Source organism: Salarias fasciatus, chromosome 16 (genome assembly GCF_902148845.1).
Source record: "Salarias fasciatus chromosome 16, fSalaFa1.1, whole genome shotgun sequence".
NCBI lineage: Eukaryota > Metazoa > Chordata > Actinopteri > Blenniiformes > Blenniidae > Salarias > Salarias fasciatus.
This window is the reverse complement of record NC_043760.1, coordinates 28,692,648-28,711,201: the sequence shown is the minus strand read 5'-3', so window position 1 is coordinate 28,711,201 and position 18,554 is coordinate 28,692,648. Positions and strand designations below refer to the sequence as shown.

Below are 18,554 nucleotides of genomic sequence, written 5' to 3'. Positions count from 1 at the left end.
GAGGCTTTTACAGGATCAATCCGCTGCGACTGAGGCCTCATCATGAACCCTTCCTCTGTGCTGCAGTGTTTTCAGGTGAAGTGTCCGTCTTCCGGGGGCCTGAAAGCATTTTAGAGCAGCAGCCACGTTCTTCACTCCGCACATGAAGCGAGGACCCAAGTTTCATTTCTTAGTTATTTCGGTGATTCAATAAACAAAAGGACAGAGCTGGAAATACTCAGGATGTTTTTATATAAAGGAAGCAGTTCTGTACAGATGAGAAAATATCAACAGCACGTCTGGAGGGGAGAAGGTTTCCCCGTTCAGCTGAACTGTCAGAATAACCTCAGCATAGAGTCAGGAGCCTCAGAACAGGAGGGATCCTTCAGGACAGGACCCGGGTTCTCTGAGCTGCAGAGGCAGACGGCGTTCAGCCGGAGAGCTGACGGAGCCTGGGCTTTATTAGAGCTGCTCTCAGACGGTTCTGCTGCCGGCTGTGGGGGACGGGACACGTCCACCACACTCCTGAATGCTCTCAAATAAATACAGCGTCTTGGTCCATGTAAAATGTTAAAAAAAAAAAAAAAAAAGCATCTTTTAAAACCTGTCGGGAAATCAAAGGTTGCGTTTATCAAAAACCTCCACGACCCCGAACCAGACCAGACCAGCCCTGGACCTGCAGGCAGGCTCCACCCTCCAACCGCTCGGCGTGGCATCACTGAGGACAGTCCCAACAGGACCCCAGGGGCCCCAGGAGGCCCCGGACTCAGTGTCTGAGACCAGAGACGGCCTGGTTCTTCAGCTGCTGCTCAGAGTCTCTGTGTTCATGTTGGAGAGGAGAGGATGAGGCTTCCAGGCCCACTGTGTCCCGTCCCGGCAGGGGGACCCGTCACTGCAGCTGGACTCTGTACGCACAGATGAGAAGCTTCACCTGAAGAAACGGAGGAAAGGACGAATGGTGACCCTGTTTGGAGGCAAACCGTGAGATCTGGAATATTCTGACGTGTTGTAGAAACATCAGAATAAACATAATAAACAATGTGATCATTTTTTGGGGCAATAAAAATCCGAACTCTGAATGTGAGCTTTGTTCTGTCCATCCAGCAGGGCTGTCACACACCTTTCAACTCAGGGGCCACACACACACACACACACTCACTCAGGCCAGGTTCATCTCCGCTGGGCCGGACCGGCGCATTAGTGCTGTAATCAGCTTTGAATTTGAACTTTTAACTTGTTCTTCGCTGCATGTGTGATAAAAATATTTACATTTTCAAAAAAAGCCCCAGAAAGTGAAGTGTAGACATAAAGCTGCTGTAAGCGACGCTCCTGACATGTAGCTTTCACACTAACGGTTCTGCACTGAAGCTGCTTTTACGTTTGGAATTGGTTGAACATGCATATCAGACTGGAGCTGTGGGGCGCTATGAAGCTATGCTAGCACAGAGTGATGTTTGTGTTCCGTCACCTTGGCTGCCGGGGCCTCGGCCAGGCGAATGAACAGCCTGTTGATCCCCGGATTGGGGCTGAAGGAGTAGATGAAGTGGCTGTCCTGAAGAGTTAAAGACAAAACCGGAGCAAAGGTCAGGAAGACGCTGCACTCACTGCATTCCTCGGGAACGACAGCACAGTGCGCCACAGCAAAAGGTACGACTGCAGGGAAAACCTCGCTTACAGGGGAGCCGGCAGTGTTTGGCTCGGAGGCACTGACCAGGAAAATGGGCAGCTGGAACTTGTCGTTGAGCACCACGGCGTGAACGCTGCACGAGCCGCACAGTCTGGCCGAGATCTCGTTCAGGAAGTTGGCGTGGAAGATGAAGAGGAGGATGCCCGAACCTGCGGCCAGGAGGAAGGAGGCGGGAGGACAGAACGTTAGGACGGACCGGCGCTGCAGCGTCTCCCCCGGGGAGCCGGCGGCCGGCTGCACCTTCAGGCTGCGGCTGCGGCTTGAAGCCGAACTCGATGGAGAAGTCGGGTCCCTCGCACAGCCGGTGGCACGCCATGGGGAAGACGGGGTCCAGCAGCACCAGCCGCGACTCGAAGTAGGCTCGGATGGTGTCCTCGGCTACGCTGGACAGTCTGGGGACGGACGGGGAGACATGCTGAATGGAGCCCCGCGGCGGCTGAAGTCCGTCTGGACCCATGCGCTCGGAAGCGGCCCTCACATGTTGTTGTGGTCCTTGATCAGGTCGCACACCATCAGGTTGTTGCTGAGCTTGGCGAAGTACAGAGCCGTGTTTTTGTGTTTGGACAGGATGTTGCAGTCGGCGCCGTTCTCCAGCAGGAGGCGCACAATGTCCACGTTCCCTCTTTTGCAAGCCTGAAAGGAAAAAAGTGCACCAGGTGACAATACCAGCGTCAAAGTTTGACCAATTATAAGCTCGCTTCCTGAAACCAAACAAACTTTTGGTCTGCTGAATCGTTTTTCTGCAAAGAACAAATCAAACTGTCACATTAAACTTACTGGCCCACGCTTAAAGTTACAATCAAAACTATTGTGGACCATATTTTATAAAAATGAGGACGTTTCAGGACACTGCAAGAGTCGACGGGGTCCAGGACGCCGCTCTTTACTTTGTTACTGCATTTAAAAGAGGATCAGTCACATCGACACTCAGCAGATCAGTGCAGGACACGACGCCTCCACACTGAGGAGGGGATTCCAGGCAGGCGTCAGACGTACTGACGTACTGACGTCCGCTTCCTTTCTCAGCTCAGAAGAACAGCTGTTCATCAATACCTTCATGAGCGCCGTCTCTCCGCCCAGAGTCTGAGCGTTGACGTAGGAGCCGGCCTCCAGCAAGATCGCCACCGTCGTCAGGAAGTTCTGCCAAAGAGAGAGCTGCGAGTCAACATGGCCGCCTGGTTTCACCTGACCTCTCCACGGGGGATCGGGGTCGGGCGTGAGGGGGCGTGGCTCACGCACCTTCTCGGCGGCGTGCATCAGGGCCGTGGTGCCGTTCTTCTGCCGCCCGTTCACCCTCACTCCCTTCTTGATCAGCAGCCTGAGGATGTCGTCCTGCCCGCCCGCCGCCGCCAGCATGCTCAGGGACATGCCGCTCACGTCCTGCAGGGAGACCCAGCGTTCAGGTCGCAGGTATCGGACTGCCATTTATACGGCAACAACGGAACTCCTCAAAATGATGCAGGTGCATGCTGGGCCGTCGCTGGTGCTGCCGGTTTTGTAATGAAATCACATGATGGCTAATCACAACTGGTTCAGCAGTTCATCGGTTTTCTGCAACTCTACAGTGAAACCAGACAGTGACGGACAGAGAACCCGGAGACCTGAGCTCTCGTGACTCTGACCGTGGCTGGTTCAGAGCTCGAGAAACGCCCGGACATCACATTTCACCCAATCAGTTTATGAAACGAATGTTCCCACGTGTGATCCAGATTATAGAGCAGTAAATGCAGACTTCATAGGAGAAGGTCTGTTACACTCAAAACAGCACAAATGTTAAAGCGATACTTCAACATTTTGGCAAATTGGGCCATTTAGCGCAATTCCTTAGTCATTTCGAACAGCATACTTACTTTTTTTGTGAGGGCGAGCTGTTGTTTATTCAGAGGCGAGTCGGGGAAGGTTTTCGGGACGGACACAATGGAGATGAACGGTATTTTTGTTCCTCCTCGTCAAACACATCAAATACACAATCCAACAACCCCAAAACACTTTGGTGGACACGTTATAATCCGCACATTCACTACGCTGTGAAATATAAATGCAAAATTACCAGATTGAGTTGTTTATGCGAAGATTGCTAAGACGGAACTACTTACTGAACATGGCGTCTGGGCGTAGTGATTTCAAAAGAAAAAGTAGTTCCCAGTATTTGCTTCAGTGTCGTAACGCTACAATATTATTTGTTGGTGTTCCACAGCGTAGTGAATGTGCGGATTATAACGTGTCCACCAAAGTGTTTTGGGGTTGTTGGATTTTTTATTTGATGAGTTTGACGAAGGGGAACAAAAATACCATCCACTTCCATTGTGTCCGTCCCGAAAACCTTCCCCGACTCACCTCTGAATAAACAACAGCTCGCCCTCACAAAAAAAAATATGTATGCTGTTCGAAATGACTAAGGAATTGCGCTAAATGGGCCAATTTGCCAAAAATGTTGAAGTATCGCTTTAAGAATTCCTCCAATATTACTTCCTCCAGTCTTCACTACGACCACAGTCCACATGTGCAGGACACAGACTGTCAGAAAAGCTGAATTAGTTGTTGTTCACACTGAGCTCGACAATGGGCCGTTTGGGAAAACTTTGCTTTCTGGAAGCTACTTTCAAAAAGTTGCTTTTCACCGATTCTGAACAGTGTTGCTGTTTCAGCTAAAAGCCAAAATGCAACAAAACTTCTCCTGAAACAAGGCTTTTATTGAATACAGTAACTAAGATCCCTTTAGGATCCAGTAATTGAACAAAATTGCACAAATAAACTTCAGCAGGGCAAGGTGGACTCTTTCAGGAAGCCATGTTCTAGCCTGACGGAGGGCTTCACAAGACAGCGGGCAACAAATCAAGTTCAATAAAAGTCAAAGCTGGCTGTAAATATTGCCCCGTGCTGGCTGCTGTAGGTTGAAGCATCACTGCATCAAAGTACAGCAGAACTGTTAAATCATGTCCTAATAAGAAGAAAAAAATCAAATTCTTAGTTGATACGGAGGAGAGTCCTTTTCTTGCTTTGCTACTTGGTGTAACAGAATCAGAAAGGCAAATAAATCAAATGGAAGATTTTTGTTTGCAACCACAACTTAGCACAACTTTAAATCAAGAAGCATTTTATTGTACAAGCAGTTATAAAGTCCCTCCACGGTACTGGACAGGAAGCATCAGTTCAAAGGTAACAGAAGTACAAGGTGAAGACAAACATGCAACAAGTGCTCATACAACAGCAAGAAAATAAAATACACTATGCAGAAAAAAAAAGCTCGACAGCAATGGAGGTGCCTGAACAATCAGAAGATCGATAAACCTTTCAGATTTGTATTTCCAAATACATCTGTGTCTATAACTACACTATACACTGAAACTAAGTTTTACTCCTTTTACAAAGAAGAACCGGACGGAAAAAGCCCGTCTACTACTGGCGGAGAGGGTCGACCGAGAAACAACGTACCAGGCTCTGCAACACTCCACAGTCGGGTTTGGGACTAATGACTTTGGTATGAAAGGGTGAACACTAGCTTCTCTTCACAAGTTCACTTCAGTCGCAGCTAAGAACAACTCAAAACGATAAAAGACTGAAAAACACCACCACGTCGCTCTTATGGACCTAACTTCACCTTAACTCTTCATTTTGCTGCTCATCAACAACGGCCGTTATAAACTAAATAGTAAAGTAAAACTAAAGCGTAGAAGAAAACCCACCAAGAAAAATTCATGAACCATTATTGGTTTGGACCCATTTGATAGGTGATTTTTAATTCCTGGAATTTTTAATCTGGACAATATCAAAATGATGCCCTGAAACACAAAATGAGTGACCTTCGCAAATAGTTTTAGCTTAGAGGGAAAGTAAAGCTAGCATTAAAAATGAGGTTACGATCTCGTCTATGGAAATACTGCAAGTCAGCCTGTTAAATGAGTGGTTGATATTTCAGCAAATATCTGACAAATTACTGTAATAATGTTTCAGGAACTTTTAGGGGAGACATGTCTTGCAGAGGTTGAGATTATAGCAACGAATAAGGTATTATGAACCAAAATATGAAGTCAATGTAAAGACTTACATTTATGAAGTCATACGAATGAGACGACTGGCGCGGATGTCTAAAATTATATTAGAACATATCAAATATAATAGAAAATACTTCAATGTTTGACTCAGTGTAAAGTGATACAAAAATACAACCAACACTTGAGGCAGATTGCCAGTACTGAAGGAGAGGAAACTAAAAATTACCCACAATCATGTACGATTATTGACATGATTCCCCCAAGAAAATGTTCCTGTCCTGTTCAGGGTTACACACAGAAATCCTATTTCTCTATTGGCAAGCAAGGTACGTCATTAGAGCTGCAGGCTATCTACAATAGAGGCTACTGGCTGAAGAAACGGTGTCGTACACTCGGCTTAAGCTTTTGGGGAAAATGCAAAGCAAGAAAACTTGCACCAGTCACCATGTGGCGTTTAACGGCAATGATCTGCTGGCAAGTACTCGTGTTTCCTTCTGATCGTCAAAATACTTACAAATGCTACAGGCAGAACCGTGTGCTGAGGTTTCGTAAGAAAGCAGGAAAAAGACGTAGCAACTGAGGATGTCTTTTTCTCAAAAAAAAGAGGATAATGCCCAGTGCAAGGAAGAGACCGTAAAATGGTTCGTTTTTCCATTCCTATGAGTTTCTAAATAATAATAAAAAAAAATACCCTGCTGATCAGACATATTTCATTTGACCATTTCATCCGTTCATATCCACTTCTTCCTATGGTAGAAAAAAACCCCCCCTTCATTCTACCTGTGTAGTGTGTAATCATGCAATCAAGTTGGTTGGTCGTGCCGCCGTGACCGGTGGATCGGGGCTCTCGTTCCCTCAGACGTACAGTTTGAGCAGCAACACTGTCAAAGGAAGGATTCACATGGAATTTCAGCACGGGTGACTAACAGCACCACCGACACTGGAGCTCACGTCCACCGAACTGTTGAAGTCCAAACACTGAGGTTTCAGCGATAGCCCTCATTGAAACGTTTACAATCACTCATGATTTCACTCAAATTATTTACAAGGACAGATAGACGGGGCCGTCCCACTCAGAGCTCACATTAGGAGTTTCTGGTTGTGGCTCACTTGGCTTTGAAGAAACTACAAGCCCTCTTCTCTTCAGAGACTGAATGGAGTTATGAACAAAATATTTGACTTCCCTCCACGTTCTGGTGTTCAGAGCCGGTTCCGCAGCTAAACATGCATCGCAGTCCTTTTTTCCCGGTACTTTCACGAGCTTACAGAAGTCTCCCAGCTGGCGCCTCACCGCCGCCTGCTCCTCCTCGCTCCACAGCCTCTTAATTCTCTTCTGAGGCTTGGCCTCTGGAGACGGCTGCACCCCCGCTGAGGAACTGGGCGTACTGTCCTGTGTGACCGGGGCGCTGTCAGAGACATTAGAACCGTGGATTGTCGGTACAACCTGTGCAGTTGTGAGAACCTGAGGCGGACTCGTGGGGAAAGCAGGAGCAACCGAACTGTTGAGTGCGGTGAAAGAAGAAACGATCGGCCTGCTGCTGTCATCGAGTGACGAAAACGTGGGGATCATCGGGGCAGTGGGAGCATTGAGATGTGTGAATGTAGGAACCATGGAGGTACTGGGAGCAGTGAGGGAGGTGAAGGAAGGGAGTATTGGTGAGACGGTAGTGTCCTGTGATGCATACACAGCAGGGCTGGACATAGTTGTAGTGATCTGTGTAAACAAAGACGACATTGGCAAGAGTTTGTTATCTACGGTGTACGCTGGAGGCATGGCGGCGTTGGTTGTGTTGTGTGGAGTAAATGTGGGAACCACTTGGGTGTCGGTAGCGTTCAGCGGTGTGAAAGTGGAAACCAGAGGCTGGCATGCGTGGATCATGTTTGCACTTGTGGAACACAAAGACGCATAGGTCGGAGTCATTTCCTGTGTGAAGAGCGACGAGTCTCTCAACTCGGTGTGTGTCGGCATGGTCATGCAGCAGTCTGCGCTCTCTCTCAGGTGATCGGGATCAATCGTAGTCATGTTGGCCATGATAGTGTCTTCCAGAGCCGTCCTTTCATTTTGCCCTCCAGCCTTTGGCCTCTTTGGGTTTAAAACCTGTGAGCTCCTTCCCGACTTCTGCTGGTTATTCCTCCTGCGCATTGTCTGTAGTGTGTTGTGTACATAGTTTTTAACATCTGTCCAAGATCTCCCTTCGAGATCTGGCTCAGCAGCGATACAAGCATTGCACTCCTTTTTGCCCGGAACCTTCATGGTCGTGATAAATTCACTCAGGCCCCGCTTCACTGCAGTCTGCTCCTTCTCGCTCCAAGGTCGCCTCTTTAGAGCAGGCTTCTGTGCATGTCCTGCAACAAGTAGTTATAAGAGGAGAAATCAACAACACAGTACATTTGTAAAGTTCAAAATGAAGAAAAGAATCCCTTTTCACAATTTGTATTAGTTTTATTGAGATGGCTGCAAAGGAAAAGGACAGGAACTTCGATTATTAAGCCGAGACATCTTAAATGTCAGGTCCAGTTAGAAACGGAAATGTTTAAGGAAAAATAATTAGCAAAAATTAAAGTTCAGTCTTATTGGAGGATTCAAACTAATGAATATTAAGCCAATAGTTTAAAGCCATGTAAGTCAACATAATACCCACTCGGTCTGCTCCTGGCAAAGTTTCATTATTTAACTTCATACAGGCATTGACTTTATGCTGCAGTGATTTTATTCATTCCAGGCTGCAGAGCATACCAACAGGGACCCGAGTTCGCTGATGAGACCAACTTTTGACCAGGTTCTATCACCTTCTCTACTTTCTACAATTTACTGGAAAGAATGAAATGCAAACTCTCAGTAAATAGATTAACTTCAGTTGGGTATGACAAAAAAAACCCTCTCTTTGTTTTTAGGTATTGCACTACAGAGTTTTGAAAGAGCAAAGAGTTGAGAACATTGATGGCAGTGAAGGACCCGGCCGGAGCAGAACGTACTCACCGTCCTTAGCAGCGTTCAGTGGACTTTTGGGCCCACTGCGATCCATCTTCAGCAGCTGCTTGCTCACTTCCTCCAGCAAGGACGGACGTTTTGACAGCATGTAACACTCCTGGCTGCTCCTCCCCACCAGGCCGGCCACCTGATCCAGTTCAGCTTCGTTGAGGCTCAGTAACTGCCAGCAGCAGGCGATCTGCTCTCTGAGCGCCGAGGAGAGGAGCGCCTCCGGGTTCTTCACTCCACACTCCATCGCGGCTCTCCGGAAACAGTCCAGGGCTCTGATGAAGGACGGGCCTTCGGTTCGGGCGAACAGGTACGGGTTGGTGTTAGACACCCCTGCTCGCTCCCGATTTTCAACCAGCAAATCGATAGAGGAAACCATTCCTTTGGATAGCAGAACCAGCATGTTCCTCCCGTACTGGCCCTCCAACTCCAGCCGAGTGAAACTAGAACCCAGTTCCAGCTCCAGCTTCGAGCTTTTCCGCACCTGATCTGCCGAGAGCAGAAAAGCCCCGCCGCTCTTCTTGTGGACGTAGGTCTTTGACAGCAGTCTGCCGATGTTTCCCACCCTGCCTCTGTTGAACAGACACACGTCTGCTAAAGTGGCTTCGCTGAGCTTTTTCCACGTCGACAAACTTGGACTCTCCTTCAGCTCCCTCCTGGCATCATCTTCCTCACCCATGATGAACATGTAGAGCTTTATAAGATCTTCCGTCACCGTTGATTTATCCACTTCCACCTTCTTGACGTCTTGCTTCGGGGGTGAAGAGTGTGCGTTCTGAGAAAAACATCCGTTCCACTTTGTGTCCAGAAGCTGGATGAACCTTTTCACCTGCGTCTCGGTTTCACCGTCCTCCGTCATGCGGCTTTCTCCAAAAGCTATTTCTGCAGCTCGCTTCAGCGAGTAGCCCAGCTTCGAAACCAGAGAGATGGTCTTAAACGTGCTGGAGCCGGGGTCAAACCCACTCAGTCTTTTGACCCCTTCGACAGCCAGTCCAAACTTTGAGGGGAGACAGATTTCATGCAAGTACTTCACACTCTTGTCGATGTCATTCACTGCGAGCACAAATCGGCCGAGTTCCCGCATCTTTTGAGCAATGTAAGCAAACTGAGACTTGTCGTGGTCATACTTCGCAGACAGCGCATTTCCATATTTACAAATGAGCGGATCACTCCTGACGTGAGCGGAAATGTCATCCTGATGCATGATGTGGATGATTTCCCGACAGGACTCGGTTAAGAACTCCGACACGGGGAGCGGCTGGGGAACAGGACTGTGGCTGTCGTGTTTGAGGGTCTTTTCAGCGGACTTTGGATCTCCCCTTCGGGCCTTACAGGACTGCTCATGTCTCCATAAATCAGTTTTGCGATAGAAAGTAAAACAGTGCTGGCAGGGCAGGAAGTCGCGGACAGACACCGCGGGGCTTTTCACCTCATTTTTGCTCACAGTGTCTACATCGACCCCTTTGAGAACCTGGTAATTATGTTCATAATCACCTTTATAGCGAATTTCATCAAGCAGAGTCTGCCTGACCTTGGAGCCTTTAGGGAAGTGTATGGCATGCGCCACGTCTGTTTCGTCGGCATGCTTTTTTTCCAAGTGTTTTGCGAGTTGGACGAAAGACATTTTGCAGTACAGACAGAAGTGTTTTCTCTGAGACTCTCTCTCTTTTTCATCCACCGAGACCTCTGGTGGTATTTCAATGATTTTCCTACAGGTTCTTTGACTTGACCGCGTTGGGTGCCTCTTCTCCAAAGGTTTTTTACTACGCCGTAACAGTCCTGTCGCAGTTTCCTTTAAGCCGGATTCAGCTGGGGGCTGATCTGTACTGTCCGAGTTACCAGCCTCGCCTTCCTCGGCCTCATCGCTCGACTCATTGGCTTCTTTGGGTGAATTTTGCTCTGCGTTTCCAGTCAGGTCAGAACTACCAATGTTCAGAACGAGGTTACGTGTAAAATCACCCTTTCTGCGGTCTCTCTGCGTTTCCTCCTGGACTTCATTTACGTGCCCGTCCTGCTTTGTAGCTGAGCCATAAGCCGCAGACTCGGTTATATCATTCAACACTTTCTCAATACTTTCCAGTTCGCTCTCTGTCACCTGCTCAGTGTTCGTACTGACGGGGTAACGCCGCAACTTAGCCTCATTTTTCAGACCATCCAACTCCTGTAGGAATATTTCTTTCTCTTTTGGCGTAAACTCTTCGTTTCTTGCACTGTCAAAGTTAGAGGTCAACCTAAGAGAACTGCTCGAGCTCCTCTCTTCAACCAAGCTCCTTTCTCCTTCAAATGACCTCTTCACACCAATAGTACATCCCTGTAAGAGAACAAGTAAATGTAAGACTCATTGCCAAATCAGATCTCATGTATAATTTAGTATTGGTGAACTTATTAGAAAATAAAGAGTGTGTGTATGTGGGAGGGGGGGCTTTTATAACCTAAACTTTGCTTCTAATTTAAGATGTCATTTGGTTTCTCACATTTCAAACTGCACATCAAAAACATCAGCACCTTGGCAAAGCCCCATCAAAACCCATTCAACCACTCTCTGTTCCTCTGACACCTTTCGAAAGTCGTGTACAAAAACCACATGTGACCCATTCCAGAACAATTAATGGCTTTATTGGATAAAGCAACGTTTCGACACGGCGAATGTTTAACCAGCTTTATGTGGAGATGGGGTGTTAGGATGAAATGCTACAAGGAGAAAACACAATGTGCCAACAGCTGATTTACGGCTCCGAAACTGAAGTTATTCTTTGATGTGATGATTAAAACATGTCAGGCGTGCATGCTAGTGTTAGTACACAAACTGGCACTGCAATCTTGAATGGTGCTCCAGCATTTAAAGGAGTCCAAGACCAGACACGAATGTAAACACAGAAAAAAAATGGAGTGATATTCAGCTATCCCAATACAAACAACAACCTTTTCAAATGTCCTTGAAGTGTTTATATTCCTTACAGAGGAAATAAATTAGCCTGAATACACGGAAGCTACTCCTGCAGGCTGGTGCTACTACAGTGACGATGATAGGTGTTCTGAAAGCTTACTGTTTATATGTACCTGCTAGACATGGCTGTCCAGTGTGTTCAGCGCCGTCTTCCACTGAACTGATCCTGTAAGAAAAGACGACAGCAGTCTCTCATGTGCACAGAAGACAAGCACCGCAGCATTAAAACAGCCATCAGGTCAAAGCTACAGCTGGACGTTTGGACAGGCCGGCGCGCGTCAAGAGCATCGGCCACCGTGTGATTCCAGTTACTGGTGGAGCTATCAATGATAAACACGCTTCACCATCAGCCAGCACAACAGTAGCTTAAAGAGAACAAAGCTCATTTTGTTAACTGGAAACTAATTTTTAACTGGAGAGAAAGGTTAACTCGAGCCAGTAACTTCAGCTACACTTTAAAGAAACGCTGGTATGGTAAAACTGAATAAATGCATACATTTTCAACAGGCGAAGCTTTTTAATTGACAACGGAACAAATTAAACAGTCAAGGAGGAAAAACTCTTGTTTATACAGAGCATTTTAAATCATGGTCTTACCTGTTTGCTGCCGACGCGAAGGAGATCTGTGGCGTAGAAATGATCTTCAGTTGGTGGATTATTGTGACTGAGCGGTACCGTCTGTGGATAAACATCTCAGGGACACAGAACTCCTGGTGCAAGAGTTGAAAAATGTGCTTTTTGTCTTTTAGCGATCCTTTATGCAAACGATCTGGGATCGGCTCCATCTTACGTACTTTATAGAGGAATTTCCAGCTGTATAAACTCGGTTTGAATTCTAAAACCTGCCTTTATTTTCCCCTCAACATCAACCTTTGACTGAATTTACCATTGGGGTCAATGGTTCAGTGAAGTGTGTGAATTCTGCTTTTTCACATCTGTACAGCGAGTAGGAGCAGCGACATCCGGATACGTGAACACACTCAGCTTTTAAGATAAAAGCAGCATTATTTTTTTTTCCCCTCCCTGTTGAGTTGACTCCTGAACCTAACGTCCGTTTAGCCGTTTGCACAGCAACACGTTACTGTGTAAACGGAGGAGGAGAAGCTGAAGCAGATTCATTAAAACTCTGGAGACCTGAACTCCAGGCGCGTAAGAACCAAATGAGTCGACTGAATATTATCTAGAGCTGGAATTGAACAATAAGAAACAGTTTAAAATGAAGATTCCCTGCTGATTAAATGCAGTTTCACATATAACTAAAAAAAAACAGCAGCACACCCTGTAAGAACTGTGATAAAAGCATTTATATTTCATGCTGTTGTCCCAACCATTCACTTCAGATCACTTCTTTATTTGTTGAAATCCAGTTATTGTTTTTAATGCAAATGGGATATCTGTGTCTTTTATTCTCTGAGAGTAAAAGACAGTTAAACTGAACTCCAGACTGCAGTCACTCCCTCAAACACACTGGGGCCAACCAAGGTGCAAGCAGCTTTCCAGAAAAGCCCTTTAGTACCGGAATCGAACGCTACGTCGGTCTGTTTAACCTGGCTCAGTGTGAAGCCCGGTGAAGAAGACAGAAGGGTGAAGCGATCCGAGCGGACGTACCTCCTGGTCCAGGTTGTAGTCCTCTTTGGAGTTGAGAGCCAGCTTGACCGCCATGTAGTCCCCGCTTTTCACAGCGTCTCTTAACTCACCTGAGACACACCAGTTTGACTTCAGTTAAATTAAAATCAATGTCACGGAGCTCATTATTTAACACAGCCGTCACACCACTTCAGACAAACATTAATGTGAGTTCGATTCGCCCGTCGGAGCCGCTCTGTGCAGCGTTTATAAGCCCCTCCTCTCCCTTTTCTAAAAGCATCGCAGGTTTAAAGACGTTCATCGCTCGGGGGACCTCAGCTGCTCCTGCTGGGCGGAGCGTTCTGAGACCATCGTCTGCTGCGGGAGGAAAACAAACACTCACTTGGCGATAACGGCGGACCCGACAGGATCTCATCCTCCCCGTTCAGATGCTTCTGGAAGTCATCCAGACTCATCCAGTCCAGGTTGAGGTCCATTCCCAGACTCAGGGTGGTCTGTCCCTTGTCTGGACCACACGAGAACAGAAGCATGTCAACAGGAACTGTCCGATGTGAGGAAGCGGCAGTGAAGCAGACACTCACCAGACTTATCGGCGCTCTCCGGTGGATCCTGGACGTCGTCGCATGCGATGAAGAGCCGAGGCTCGCTGTCCTCCCGCCGCTTCTTCCTGTCGTCGGCTGAGGTTCTCCGCTCCCAGCCGGGGCGCTGGGCGTCCTCTGGCCTCTCCCTCCGCTCCCGGGACTCGTCCCCGGGCTTCGGCTTTCCCGAGGACTCGTCCCTCTCCTCGCTGTCCAGGCCGAAGCCGTGGCTCTGGCCCGCTCTGGGGACTGAGCACAAAGTTCACAGGACTTCAGAGGTCATGGCGGAAGCTTCACAAAGCTCCCAACGTCTTGTGCTCTCCACCAGTAATGTTCAGGGTGTGTGCTCTCTGCAGCATGTGTGTGTGTCGCTTCATTACGAAAACAAACAGCACCAACTAGTGGAGCAACATGAGCGCTGCATTCCATGAAGAAGTATTTTAAATGCCAGCAGAGAGGGGGAGACGCTGGATTTCTGAGTGTTCTACGTTCAGAATCGGCACATTGTTCAGTGTCTCTCTGCTTACCGTCCGACTGCTTGGTCTTGTCCGGCCTGTCGGACTCTGCTTTCTGCGCCGGAGACTCTTTGGACGACCTGGCGGTCTTCTCCAGCTTTCCTGACTTCAGTCACAGAAAGAGAAAAGCATGACTGACACGTAGAAGCCCTACACGCCAGCGGAGCGGCGGGAGGCGGGGCGGGCCGCTCACCTTGGAGGGCTTGCCGCCGCCGCCGCTCTTCTCAGGGACCGGCGGGTGGGCAGGGGCCCGGCGGGGGGCACGGTCCTTCGCCTCACAGTTCAAGAGGAACTTTTCAAACAGGTTGGTGGAGCCGGCGGCATCCTTCTGAGCCAGCAGCTCCTCTTTGGAGAGCTCGTCGTCCCGGGTCTTGCTGGCGCCGGCGGCGGTGACGGAGGACGAGGAGGAGGCCGAGGACGTGGAGGAGGACACGGCTTTGAGAGGCGCCGCCGCCGCGCCGTCCTGCCCTTTGCTCTTGGCCTTCTTCAGCAGGGTGGGGCCGTCGCTGGAGTCCGACGGAGCTGCGTCCTCCTTGCCTTTGGAGGCGGAGCTCTTGGATTTGGGGAGGCTGCCGTCCTTCGTTGCTGCGTCTTGCTTCTTGAAATTCTTTTTGTCTTGAATTAAGTCCTTAATGCCCTGCAGCTTCACCTCCCACTTCCCCTTCTGCCTGGACCGGTCCTCCAGGGCTCTGTCCACCGGCCTGGCTGCAGGCTCGCTGGCAGGCGCGTCGTCCGTCTGGGACTCGGACGGTCCTTCGCTCAGGTCGTCTTCCAGCGGAGCGACCACCTCGTCCTCCGAGGTTTCGAGCTTCCGCTCCTTCTTGCCCTTCTTCTTCTTGCCCTCTCCCTTTTCCTTGCGATGCTTCAGTCCCTCTTTTCCTTTGTCCTTCTTGTGCTTTTTGGACGGGACCAGCTCGTCCTCGTCCTCCTCGGACTCCACCACGCGTTTCTTGGGGTCGGCGCTCCTCTCCTTGGGAGGGGAAGGCGGGGTCGGGACTTTCTCTTCTTCCTCCTCTTCGTCGGTCTCTGGAGCGGGCAGCGGCTTGACCTCCTCCTTCAGCTTGTCTTTCTTCTTCTTTTTCTTCTTCTTCTCCTTGGGAGTCGGTTCTTCCTCCTCCTCCTCTTCTTCCCGGATCTTCTTCTTTTTCTTTTTCTTGATGGGAGCGTCGGTCGGCCGATCTTTGTCGCTGTCACTCTCGGAGTCGGCGTCAAACACGTCGCTCTTCGACGGCAGCACTTTCTGACGACGCAACAGGAAAACAACAACAACACATTTCAGCATTCCCAACACTCAGTGCCTGAGTTTCCTGCTTGGTCTATTAAACGCTGAGAAGCTGAGAGAGTTTCCGTCTCATCACTCCTAATGTCGATATTTTCTCCCTGAAAACAGCTTTGACTAACCACAACACGGCAGTCTGATTCCACCAACTCAGAGCGGCACACTCACCGCCGGCTTCTTGGCCTCCGCTTCTTTCTTGGCCTTGGCTTCGGTCACCGCCTTCTTGAAGGCCAGGAGGACTTCCCGACAGTCCTCCAGGTGGGCCTCGGGCTCCCAGGTGTCGTCGTCAGAGCAGTAGTTCTTCCACCGTACCCTGTAGAGCACCTCGCCCTGAAAGCCCGGAGAGAGCAAGGCGAGGCGTTACCTCTGCAGCCCGACGCGGCGGCAGCGGCCGAACTCGAGTCTGCTTCAGAGAAAGCACCTCGCCGTTATGAAGCACGACGGTTACACGAGGTCTGGAGGCCACCTTCCTCCAGGTCAGCATCCCTCTCTGTCACAGCTGACTCCCTCTAACTGGATAATATCAGACACAGGCGAGGCAAGCAGCGGGGACTAAACCTGAAGTAAGGTCAACACTGCAAAGGTGGTCTCTACCATCAGGGGAAAGAAGGAGCAACGGCTGGAAAAGTTCGGAATCCTGCTGGATGACGGTGCACAAGCCTAAAGGATTGTTTATTTTGATTTTTTTTTTTTTTTTAAATTGGAGAGTCTCATACTGACATGACTGAGCTTTACACTCCTATCAAGGGAACAATAACATGTTGGAACCAATTTAGCTTCACAGGAAAAACCCAGACTGTTTTTATCACACATCCATGAAAAATGTGAGGCTGAAAACAACATGGGATGGTCCAACCAATGGCAAAAGCAACAAGTACGCTTTAAATGTGGTGTTAGGAAATGCAGATTGTTTTGATTTGTTCAGGTTTGAGACAATTTGTGTCGACTACATTTATCTTTTCAGGTACTCAAAGACGACAAACGTGTGAAGGCTCATCCGATTAGAGACAAAAACAGCAGGAAAAGATGATAAAGACTTGGCTGAAAGAGATTAAGACATATTTAATCTGTTCTCAAGTTCATCCTAACTGGAGGACAGGATGATGAAGTGAAGTGGAAGTCAGCTGTGACAGAGGAGGAAGGTCGCCTCCAGACCCCGTTTACACGGCGGCGTTTCAAGAGAAACCGTTTTCATTTCAGGGACGTTTCATGTTTATATGACATTTCACGTTTTGAAAACCACGTCCTCACACTGCGGGGGCCTTCCTGGTCCTCCAGGGCTGCAGTCCTGCATGTTTTCAACACCTCCCTGCTCCAACACACCTTGACTGACTGAATGCATCACGATGCTGCTCTGCAGAGATAACGAGCCAATCATGAGCGTCGGGAGTGTTCAGGTCAAACTGTGCAGGCCTGCAGCCTTCCAGAGCCAGGACTGCCGTTTGGGGCGACTGTCAACTACTAAACGACTGACTGGAAGCTACGCCACTTTGGAGGCCGCCGCTGTTATTGTCTATCACGTCTGTACGTAAAGTTTTGGTTTCCCCCATTTTCATCGAGTCCAATCAAAATTCAAAACGCTTTGTTTTCAGTGACTTCGATCTGTGTTGTTGAGTAAACGGACCCCCAAAAGTTTTTAGTTTTCCTGTATTAATGTGAAAATGTAATTAGGGTCTAAGAACAAACACCTCAGGCTTTTCTTCTGTCTTGATTCTCAAAATCTGCAAAAACAATCTGAAATCTTTTCAGCAACAATATACCTGTCCAGGCTAATGCTGGCAAAACTCTGATCCTTCTGAAGACATCAGTCTGCAGCGGACTTCAGCATGCAGGCAACAAATCCATGTCCACAGTGAGGTGGAGGTGCTTCGGAGTCACTGCTGATCCTGAATACACTCGAAACTCATCCATCACCGGAGTCCTCAGCAAATAAACTACAGCCAGCACTTAGTTCCGCTTTCTCTAAACGTTTTTCTTATTCAGCTTCATAAGGGGATTCTGAATAAACTGATATGAACTCATACTTCACTGGACTTGGTGAAACATCCAGACCCCTGAGGTCCTCAGGAATTTGGATGGAAGATTCCAGAGTCAGAAGAAACAAAGTGAAGCAGCTTTTAGTTGCTCTGCTTCTCACCTGTGGAACAAGCTCCCTGCTGACACACACACACACACACACACACACTCCTCTCCAACCAGGCAGTTAAACACTGCTGCAGTATCAGCTCAGGCCTTCCTAGGAACAACAGATCCTACCTATTTCACTATTTTCTCTGAGACCTGGCTGGTGTTGATGCCTTGCTGTTATGGATCTTGAGCTCCAGATGTGCTGGACCAGCGGACCTGCCTGGCTGTTTACTGATCGGTGGGATCTGGGATCTGGGGGGTCTGGTCGGATCAGGCTGGGTCCCATGTGGCCCCTGACGACAGGTGTATTTACGAAGGTGTGTGTTTGTGTGTGTGTGTGTGTGTGCCAGAGATCCGAGGCGACCCGAGCGGCCGTCCTTGGCCTCGGCAGGGAGAGGCGAGCGGGCATCGTGGGGGAGAAGTTGTGCGGGAAACAAAAAGAGCAACAACAACAATCGCGTGTGCGAGAGCGACAGACGGCCGACGAGAAACACCGACACGCACTAACGGACGTCTGCGTTCCGCCACGGACGGGCGCCGAGAAGAGAGTAGTGAAAGAGCTGCCAGCCATGTTTGGCTAGCTAGCAGGCGGCTAGCGGGCAGCTCGCTGCGTTACCTCCTCCACCCGCATGTCTATGATCCGCTCCACCTCGTACACGTCCTCCTCCTCGTCCTGCTCGCTCTCCGCGGGCTCCACCTTGTTCGCTTCGGCCGCCATGGCTAAGCTCGGCGCTGCCTATTCGAGAGAGATAAACAAACTTCCTGTCTTCGGAGTCGTGGAAAAAAAAAAGGGCCGCCGTGATCGCGGAGGCGGGACGCCGATGTGGATCCCGGTGGAGGTGATCACTGTTCTGCTGCGGCTCGGAGGGCTGGACCGACT

The 18,554-nt window shown here is 49.0% G+C and overlaps 1 protein-coding gene across 3 annotated transcripts; it reads right to left on the bottom strand.

The window, feature by feature from the left end:
* Positions 1-214: 214 nt before the first annotated feature.
* Positions 215-18,538, bottom strand: mphosph8 (M-phase phosphoprotein 8). 3 transcript variants are annotated; one of them, XM_030111572.1, is made up of 14 exons: positions 18,291-18,538; positions 15,716-15,877; positions 14,462-15,508; positions 14,281-14,374; positions 13,757-14,002; positions 13,558-13,680; positions 13,197-13,285; positions 2,906-3,046; positions 2,720-2,806; positions 2,145-2,299; positions 1,907-2,058; positions 1,655-1,815; positions 1,448-1,531; positions 215-910 (listed from the first exon to the last, which is right to left on the bottom strand). In XM_030111572.1, exons 1-14 carry the CDS (start codon positions 18,390-18,392, stop codon positions 869-871), a joined length of 2,685 nt encoding a protein of 894 aa, XP_029967432.1. In that variant the 5' UTR covers positions 18,393-18,538; the 3' UTR covers positions 215-868. The 3 variants fall into 3 exon arrangements, with proteins under 3 accessions (XP_029967432.1, XP_029967433.1, XP_029967431.1); XM_030111573.1 differs by having other exon boundaries at positions 1,691-1,815; XM_030111571.1 differs by lacking the exons at positions 215-910; positions 1,448-1,531; positions 1,655-1,815; ... (2 more) ...; positions 2,720-2,806; positions 2,906-3,046 and adding exons at positions 4,750-8,007; positions 8,642-10,952.
* Between the last annotated feature and the right edge of the window lie 16 nt (positions 18,539-18,554).

Coding starts and splice junctions, on each gene's coding strand:
- mphosph8 (XM_030111571.1), bottom strand. CDS start 18,392: ATGGCGGCCGAAGCGAACAAGGTGGAGCCCGCGGAGAGCGAGCAGGAC. Junction 14,375..14,461: donor GCGGCGGCAAGCCCTCCAAG/GTGAGCGGCCCG, acceptor CTGTGACTGAAG/TCAGGAAAGCTGGAGAAGAC. Junction 13,286..13,557: donor GGGTCCGCCGTTATCGCCAA/GTGAGTGTTTGT, acceptor GGTGTGTCTCAG/GTGAGTTAAGAGACGCTGTG.